At 34.0% G+C, this 10,121-nt stretch overlaps 1 protein-coding gene across 1 annotated transcript; it reads right to left on the bottom strand.

The window, feature by feature from the left end:
• Positions 1-8,364: 8,364 nt before the first annotated feature.
• On the bottom strand, positions 8,365-9,709 carry LOC136235896 (F-box/kelch-repeat protein At5g43190). Its single transcript, XM_066025979.1, has one exon. It carries the CDS (start codon positions 9,627-9,629, stop codon positions 8,448-8,450), a length of 1,182 nt encoding a protein of 393 aa, XP_065882051.1. The 5' UTR covers positions 9,630-9,709; the 3' UTR covers positions 8,365-8,447.
• Between the last annotated feature and the right edge of the window lie 412 nt (positions 9,710-10,121).

The following is a 10,121-nucleotide window of genomic DNA, read 5'->3' as shown; positions in this document are numbered from 1 at the left end:
ACCATATGATTCTCATATATGCTTTGGTTAATGATCTTTAGCCAAACACATTCTCGGCTTGCTTCATGAATAACAATTAACTCAGCATGATTTGAGGAAGTAACTGTAATAGTTTGCATCGTAGAGCGCCAAGATATAGTTGTACTTCCATATGTGAATAAATATCATGAATCAATAGTTCCTTGAAGATAACATAATATATGCTTAATTCCATTCAAATGCCTTCGTGTAGATGCAAAGCTATATCTGGATAACAAATTGACAGAGAAAGCAATATTTGGCCTCGTATTGTTAGCAAGATACATTAGTGCACCTATTGCACTGAGATATGGTACTTCAGGACCAAGAATCTCTTCCTTAACTGTTCGAGGTCGAAAAGGATCTTTATTTTCATCAAGTGATCGAACAACCATTATAAATAATTAATTCACTTAAATAGAATTAATAACCAAATAATTACATACCAACCATCAATCACATTTCAATCTCAATTATCATTAATAACAATAAATACTAATAGCACTTAGTCATTTATTACCACAAGTTTGACACATCAACCAACCAAACATGACAATTACAAGTTCATCAATCAGATAAGAGTGAGCATATAAACAATAAAACCATGCATATAACTAACCACTTACGTTCATTACAAGCATAAAATTCAATTGCAATGAACATGTAAACAAGCAAACAAAGAACTATATACATAATCAACTATGATCAATTTGTAAGTCAAGACAAAATTTTGTTTTTCCAAGATCTTTCATCTTAAATTCCTTTTTCAAATAATCCACTACTTTTGGAATCTCTTCAGGAGTTCCAATAATATTCACAAATAGGATTATATCACATGCGCGCATATTATTTCAGTCCATAAAGAGATTTATTTATCTTTATGCAGTAATGTTCTCGAGAACTAGATTTTGTTTCTTTTGGAAATTTAAATCCTTCTAGGACTTTCATATAAATGTCATTATCCAGTGGCCCATATAAGTAGGCTGTGACTACATCCATCAAATGTAAATCAAGTCCTTCTCTTATTGCCAGACTTATGAGAAACCTAAAAGTAGTTGCATCCACCACAAGGAAGTATGTTTCTTTATAATCAATTCCAGGTCTTTGTGAGAATCCTTGTGCAACTAAACGTGCTTTATACCTCACAATTTCACCATTTTCAATCCTTTTTCTCACAAAGACTTATTTATGTCCCACTGGTTTTACACCTTTAGGTGTACGGACTACATGTCCAAATACTTCTCTTTTTGCAAGAGATTTCAATTCTGTCTCAATTGCTTCTTTCCATTTTGGCCAATTATTACTTTGTGTACACTCTTTAATGGATTTTGGTTTATGATCCTCATTTTTATCCATAACATCAACTGCTACATTGCATGCAAAAATTTCATCGACGTCGATTTTATTTCGGTTCCATTTTATTCTAGACATGACATTATTGATTGAGATCTCTTCATTCTCAGGTACCTGAATTTCATTCTTTGTCATGTGTATGGTCTCTTCAGGAGATCCTTCATTTCTATTTGGTTCCTCGGAAAAGCCATTGCCAAATTTTGCTCCTTTTATTTTCCGAGGATTCTTATCTTTGGAACCGATTGGTCTACCACGCTTCATGCGTCTGTGAGACTCATTAGCAGTCTGATGTTGTCCTTCAGGGACATCAATTATATTTGGAGCATTTCCAGCTGGAATATGTGACTTGGTCACTCTTTGTAAATGAATTATCTTTTGAACTTCTATTTCACATTCTTTAGTATGAGGATCAAAATGAGACAGAGATAATTCATTCCAACTAATTTCCTTTTCCAGCTGTTTCTTTTCTCCCCCTAATGTTGGAAAAATTGACTCATTAAAATGACAGTCAGCAAATCGAGCCTTAAATAAATTTCCAGTAGCTGGCTCAGGATACTTAATAATTGATGGGGATTCAAATCCAACATATATTCCCATCCTCCTTTGAGGACCCATCTTAGTGTGTTGTGGTGGAGCAATTAAAACATATACCGCACATCCAAAAACTTTCAAATGAGAAATATTTGGTTCTTGACTAAAAACCAATTGTGATGGGCAGAATTGTTGATTACTTGTTGGCCAGATGCGAATTAATGCTGCTGCATGTAATATAGCATGTCCCCAGGCTGATATTGGGAGTTTGGACTTCATAAGTAATGGTCTAGCAATCAATTGTAAACGTTTAATTAACGATTCAACTAGGCCATGAGCTACAAGATGTTCAACACTTATTTAATAATTTCCAGTAGCTGTCTCTAGATATTTAATGATTTTCCTAAATTTGTGAATGCATCTGGTAGTTAATTTGCAATATTTTGCAAATGTATTATCAAGTTCACATTGTTTTGTTCGAGGATCTAAATGAGATAATGTTAATGCATTCCATGTAATAATTTTTTTTTCAACGTCTCATTCTCTCCCCCTAATGTTGGAAAAATTATTTCATTAAAATATTTTCATTTATAACAACTTCAGGTGTTTGCATAACTTCAGGTGTTTGCACTTCTTCAGGAAGTGTGTTTATATTAGTATCTACATCTTTAATAGATTCATTCTTATCATCGATCGAATTTTAAGATGAATTATTTTATGAACTTCTTGTTCACAATTCTTTATTTTAGAATCCATGTGAGAAAGTGATGAAGATTTCCATGTTATTGTCTTTTCCACATTTTTTTTTTCTCTCCTTAATTTAGGAAATATGGATTCATCAAAATGACAATATGCAAAACATGCGTTAAACATATCTCCCGCTAATGGCTCAAGATATTTAATTATTGAGAAATATTGGGCTCATGACCAAAAGCTAATTGTAATGGGGAATACTCATGATAGCTTGTTGGTCTAATACATATAAGTGATATTGCATGTAAAATTTCACATCCCCATACAGATGTAGGAAGATTAGTTCGCATAAGTAATGGTCTAGCGATTAATTGCATACATTTAGTAAAGATTCTACTAGACTATTTTGTGTATGAATATATGCTACAAGATGTTCAACACTTATCCAAATTTACATACAACAACCGTTAAATGTTTGGAATATGAATTCACTGTCATTATCAAGAAGAATTGTGTGATGGTAATAAACATACATATGACCATCGAGTAGAAGCATCAATTAAAACCATAAAATGCCTAGAAGCATCAATTAAAACCATAAAATACCTAAATGTTCCATATATATCGCCTTCAAGGCATTGTAAAATGTTGGTGATTCAATTCCAATCTTACCCTTCGAGGGCCTTATAATTATTTTCCTTGCGAACAAGCAACACAAAATTATTCATTGCTTTGAAGAATTTTCTGGTTCTTCAATGGATGCCCATGTGCATTTTCTATAATTTTTTCTCATCATTATAGAACCAGGATGACCTAGTCTATCATGTCAAATCTTATAAGTATGTGAATCAGTAAACTTCTGGTTTACAGTAAGATTTGCTCCAATTACATTAATAAATGTGTAACACAAACTATATTATAAAGCATTAAAAAAAAATTCTAGTCCATATATCTTTACCATAATTATATTTGTAATATAAAGTTACAGCCTCAATATGATATCCATTTCTGCGAATATCTTTAAAACTCAACAACTTTATGTGAGACTTTGGAAAAATAATGGATTATTCATAATAAACTTCGTTTCTCTTGGTAAGACTATATTGGCTCTGTTGGAGCCTTCAACTAAATTTGTGTTACAAGATAGTACATTATATATGAGAATCTCTTCAGGAGCTTAGTATAGTAAAACTAGATGTTTGGTATAGTAAAACCAGATGTAATTTAGAATACTTTTTGAAGCCTTTCTCTCTATATTGATGTTGCATGAGCATATTAAATGCATGAAAAGTATAGAAAGTTTTCTCTAACATAATTTCATTGATGTTGCATGAGCATATTAAATGCATGAAAAGTATAGAAAGTTTTCTCTAACATAATTTCATTGGTAACATCATCTCCACATAATTTTAATTGAGATATAATCTTAAAAAGAGCTGAATTATATTATGCACCGATTTAAAATCTTGCAATCTTAATTTCATCATGTCATAACGAGCTTTGGATAATAAAACGAACTTCTAGTGGTCTTATCTTTTTTTCAAAAATTTCTAAAACACATATGGATCTTTAACAATTAGATTCACATTTGTAAAATTTGAAATGACTCAAATACAAATACGTGTATTAGAAACAAGATTATAATATATGAAAGAAATTAAAGATTGATTTAGAACTTATCTGGGATTTAAATGGATGAACAAATCTGAGTAGAGATTAATCGAATGAGAAAGCTTGTGCCCAATGATGATTTTTTTTTCTTTTAAAAAAAATTACCTACCATAATCTCTGAATCTTGAATCGCAAAACCTTGTTTATTTCGGGAATCTGTCTTGCTCAGACGGCTAGGGTTTCGTGCTGATAACGTGCTATAAAACAAGGAAGATAACATGCAATAGAATAAGAACAATGGAGAGAGTGTAAGCTTGTATTTCACTTGTCCTTTTACTTGTATTGTATTATATCAAATAAACCTATATTTATAGGCTTATGAATATATAGGTTACATAAGAACATAAATTATGTAGTTACAAACATTAAGGAATACAGAGTTACAACCTTAATGAATGTAGAGTTACAACATTAAGGAATGAGGAGTTACAATGGTTATACTTATGGACATCCATTAATTTATTCAAAACATATATTTATTTATTTTATATATACGGAATATATATTTTTAGGGTTATTTTAGAAATATTTATTTGTATAAATACTTGTTTTTATTAGATTGAAATTAGCATTTAAAGTTTGACGAATTTATAGTTTTTATACAATAAATTCCTCAACTTTATATAGTTTTTTTCTTTGTTTTTTGGTTGGACTTTTTGCTAACTCTTATAATAATAATTAAAAATAAAGGTAGACAATTGAATTATAAGGTTTTCTGTACATTGGTTATTCTTTATGTTTTAAAAAATAATTATATATATATATATATATATATGTGATGAGGGCATCTTACCCTCAAACATGAAGACGAACTCAGATACTAAACATGAGGCACGAGAGGAACCAATGGAGGAAAACAAGCGCAACAACACTAAACCAGATATGCGGGGCGTGCCTAAAAGCACGCGGGGCGCGGGTAGCAGTTTCGAGCGAGAGTCATCTTAGGAAGTCAAGTACGCGGGGCGTACGCCTTGAACGCCATGCGTAGATCCCACTCCATAGGGCCATCAAGTTTAGGAGCCTAACTACGCGGAGCGTAACCCCGAAGGCGCCACGCGTATATCCCATCCTACGGAACCTCAAGTCCAGGAGTTCAACTACGCGGTGCGTAGTCCTGAAGACGCCACGCGTAAGGAGCATCAACGAGCGTCCCCAAGCTTAGAGACTCACACACGCGGGGCGTAAGTCCAGGTACGCGGGGCGTACTACGTTGGAGATTGCTTCCCCTCCAAGTTCTCACCATGAAAGGGGGACCATTTCACTCTTCATAATTACTACTTTGCCATCACCCTTTTATTTACTAAACTACCATTATTCCCTAGCTTCCCTTTTTACCCTTATTGTTATGCTTTACTAGGAAACCCTACTCAAGGGCTTTTAGTACTTTTTCACATGTTTGGAGGAAGTATTTAAGCCTCTCTTTTTGTAATGTTGGGTAACTTTGATAATATTGAAATTGAAAGCCTCCATTGGAGCACCAAGGTTCATCCTTGTGGGTTTACTCAACCTTCTAGTTAAGCTAGAGAAGTTTGTAATCTTTGTGGGTTTACGATTAAAACCTTCACCCGACTTCAATCTACATCAATATGTTTTTATTAGATCTATTCATAGTCCCGTTGACCCGTCCAACCCGTTTATCATGGATTGAGTTTGGATATATATTTATCATTTGATCTGATCCGAACCCATACAAACCCGCATATAAAATGGGCCGGTTTAGAGATTTGAAAACCCGAATTGGTCCGGCCGGGTCCGCTCCACCTTTATATATTTTATATATATTTGATTTTTTATTTTAGAATAACAATTACTATTCTTTTGATCAATTATCTTATAATAATTGAAATTTAATACTATACATATAGATTATTATATGTATAATGGTTTACAAAAATTTATATTATTGTTAACAGAATGTATATTATAATTAACTCTTTGTTTTTTTGAAAAGTAACTGTTTGATCAGTACATATTAATTAATTAAATTTTATTTGCAATCTTGTTTATTAGAATTAGAATTTATTTTTATTTTTAATTTTTAATATATATATATATATTAGTTGGACAGCCGGGCTGGGCCTGGTCCGAGCCCGATGTGAATATAATATGGGTTGGCTTGGGCTTGGGCAATGTAAATATATTACAAGCCCGATTAGGTCCGAACCCAGTCCGACCCAGCCCATGAACATGTCTAGTTTTTATATATGCATCTTAAAGGCTACATATAAATATACAGAATATTCTTACCAATTTTTCCACCAACAAATATTAATTCTTCATTGGTACATGCAATAACACACCTAATATTAATTCTAGTGATTGGAGGATTGCTGATATGGTGGACTCGGAGGGGGATTGGATTTGGTCTCACTTTGAGGCTTACCCGAATCTGGAAACTCTCTTGAAAATTCAGGGAGTTAAGGTGAGTAGTGATAAGGATGATGGGGATTTTCGATGTTGGTCCCTTACGAACAACGGGGCCTATTCTTGTAAATCTGTGTTTGAGGTTTTCTTTATAAACTTGGAATCTCCTCCTTCTGTCACTTGGAAGAACATTTGGGCCCTGAAAGTTCCCTATCGCATTAGGAGCTTCCTGTGGCTGGGTACTAAAGACAGGTTGCTCACGAACGTTGAAAGAAAAAGACGCCATTTAGTGGAGGTTGATACTTGTAGTAGATGTAGAGTTCAGGCTGAAACTACCTGCCACTCTCTCAGAGACTGTGAGAAGAGTAAAAAGGTGTGGAAGGAAATTCTCCCGACCCATTTACTTCCAAATTTCTTGGCATATCCGGGTAATGATTAGTTTAAAGATGGGGTTAAGAGTTTGTTATTACCTGAGCTGGAGCATGGCAATATCCTCTTTGCTGTTGTGTGTCACCAACTTTGGCAGTGGAGAAATGCTGATATTTTTGGAGAAGGAGCAATCATCTTTCCCAATTTACTTGCTTTTTTCTTTAGGAAAATTAATACCATTATTAAGAGCTTTAAAGAGGAGTGCTTATCTAATACTTTCTAGAGGAATGTGACCCATTTGGTGGGGTGGAGCAGACCTGGAGAAGGGACTGTAAAATTGAATACTGATGGCTCTTGTTTTTCGGATGGAAGAATTGCTGCGGGGGGCGTCTTGAGAGACGCGGGAGGTGCTTGGGTGTCTGGCTTTGCTCAGAACCTGGGAGTGGGATCTTCCTTCACTGCTGAGCTCTGGGGAATCTTCTCCGGGCTTAGACTCGCCAAAAGTCTGGGCTTAAAAAATCTTCTGGTGGAATCTGACAACCTTAAAGCGGTTAAAATTATCTCTGATAATAAGGCGTTATGTTTGAGTAACCTTAATTTAGTAAAAGGGATTAAAATGTTATGTTCTTCCTTCGACACCATCAGCTTTGGGCATGTCTTCAGGGAACAGAATAGGATTGCTGATCGCCTTGCGGCTGAGGGCCATGTGAGATTACTTGGTGTCTCTACCTTCCAGAATCCTCCGGATTTCCTTTTCTCTCTACTTTTTGATGACCGGGTTGGGGTTAGCTTTCCCAGGCTAATCCCGGGATAGTTTTTTGGTTTTTGTTTTTTTCTTTCCCTTGCCTACCAAAAAAAATAAAAAAAAATAACACACCTAAAATATAAAAATTACTATTATGTTTGATGTTTTAATATATATTAAATAGATAGACGTTGAAAATTTGTGAGAATATTCTGCCTATTTAATGCTTATATGCAGCCCTTAAGACTGCATATATCAAAACCGCAATTATATAGCCACATTTTTTTGTTTTGGTTAATTTTTTAGTTTTTATATGTGAATCAATGATCAAATTAGATTAAATAAAATTTAAAATACCAAAATTACCATTTAATCTATATTTTAATTAATATAACATCATTTTTTCATATTTTATGTTTTTCTTTCTTTTTTCGCACATAATTGATTTATAAACTCTTATATAATCATACAACTTTGATTTAGTAGAGTAGGACTTTTTTTTAGAAGTACAAGAGCAGAACTTATTCATAGTAATCTTTTAGTATGTTAAAGTAAAAATACAAACAATTAACACAAACAAATTGCAATAATAATAGTAATCCAAAACACAAGAATTATGAAACATAAGAAGCAATTCTCAATATTATTGGCAAATATCTGAAAGAGGAACATACACAACCCAATTGGGAAATAAAGAAATGAGTCAAACAGTGGCATACAATTCTGGAACAAAAGAAAACCACTTGAAACCACAGCTCCATTTATCAGGCAATGATGGGCATTTAGGCAGCCAATGCCATGTCTTTCGAGATACCTTATAATACAATATCTCTGGCCATGTGTAGCAACATATACATATCATCCCTTGATGCCAAAAACAGTATACATGCTCATAATTATGGTAACAAACTGATAAGAACTTTCTACACATCATTTCAGGCAAACTTTCAACTTCTATCCAACTCCCTCCATTCCCCAATTCCCACAATTTCATCATCTTTGAAATCCCATTTCTCCCTATTCCACCAATTAAATACAATTTTCCTATTTCCCCATCACTCACTAGCCTACCAAAAGTCAATTCTCCAGGCAATTCATTCCTAAATCTCTTCCAATTTCCACTCTCCATATCAAGGCACACTATTGAGAATGGCTCAGGAGTTGTATAATACAGTGACCCATTATAACAAACACCTTCTTGGCGACAATTATCGCTTAGAATTGGGTCTAGATCATGAAATGTTTTCCATGAATGCTCAATTGAATCATAAATAAAAGCTGAAATTGATGCAAATTTGGCGCATAGAACAAATATTTTGTAGCCAGAGGGAGTTGAAACAAAAGTGAGCGACTCAAAAACAAAAGGATAAGTTGGGAACTCAATTACCCTTGATGATTTGGATAGGAAATTGCACACAAGAAAAGAGCATGAATTAGGAAGAGAGAAGCAAAAAAGGCCATTTGAAGATGAGAGAAGAGTACCAGAAGCAGAGGCAGCAGTAGAAGGAGAGCAGGGCAGCAAGAAAGAGACTGGTAAGGTGAAATTCCGCCATGAACCAAGCATAGAATCATATAAAGAGTATCCATGGTGAAATTGAGGATGTGAAAGTAACAGAAAAGAAGAGAAAGGAGAACCAGAAGAAGAGTGTTTGGATATAAAAGAAGGAGAGAATATAAGAGTCCTGAAATGCTTACAAGTCGATCTAAGACTTAAGAAATATCTTAGCGGCAACAAAGACAGTACATGATCAAGAATCTCTCCGGGAAGGCGGCTCCAGATCCCGGGATCCATCTCCGGTGGAAATTGCAGGGCGTGTGGGATTAGGGATTGAGCTCTGATCGTCGAAGTAGCGGGTTTGATGGGATGGCGTTGTAGCTGAAACATGTCTACAGAAAATGCGTGAAATAAAGAATAAAATATTAGAATAATCAATGCCTACCAAAGAAAGCAAGCAAATAATATAATATGAATTAAATTGGGGATTATTGACTCATAAAGAGTGGAATAAATGAATTAAATAATTAGTTTGGAAATTCGCTTCCGAGGGACAGATTATGGTTGAGTGTGCAAACGTTCTTCCCACTTAAAAGTATACGTATTTTGCTAATACAAACAAAAGATTGATTACAAATATCTGTTATGGTTAGACCGATCTACAGATAAATATTTGTAGTGTTTTTTTTATAAATACAATCTTGTAAATTGTTATTGTTAACAAAATCGCGGCAACAGTCTTCCATCCGTTAAGTCTATTGACGTGGAAATGGGTAATATTGTCAATAAGAAAAATTACTCATGTAAAATGTTAGGAAATACTATAGGTACCAATCTATAAATCGGTCAAACTATAAAGTACGTATTTATAATTAACCCTAG

The sequence above is a fragment of the Euphorbia lathyris genome, chromosome 7 (genome assembly GCF_963576675.1).
Source record: "Euphorbia lathyris chromosome 7, ddEupLath1.1, whole genome shotgun sequence".
In the NCBI taxonomy this organism is placed as follows: Eukaryota; Viridiplantae; Streptophyta; class Magnoliopsida; order Malpighiales; family Euphorbiaceae; genus Euphorbia; species Euphorbia lathyris.
This window is presented reverse-complemented; position numbering and strand designations above follow the sequence as displayed.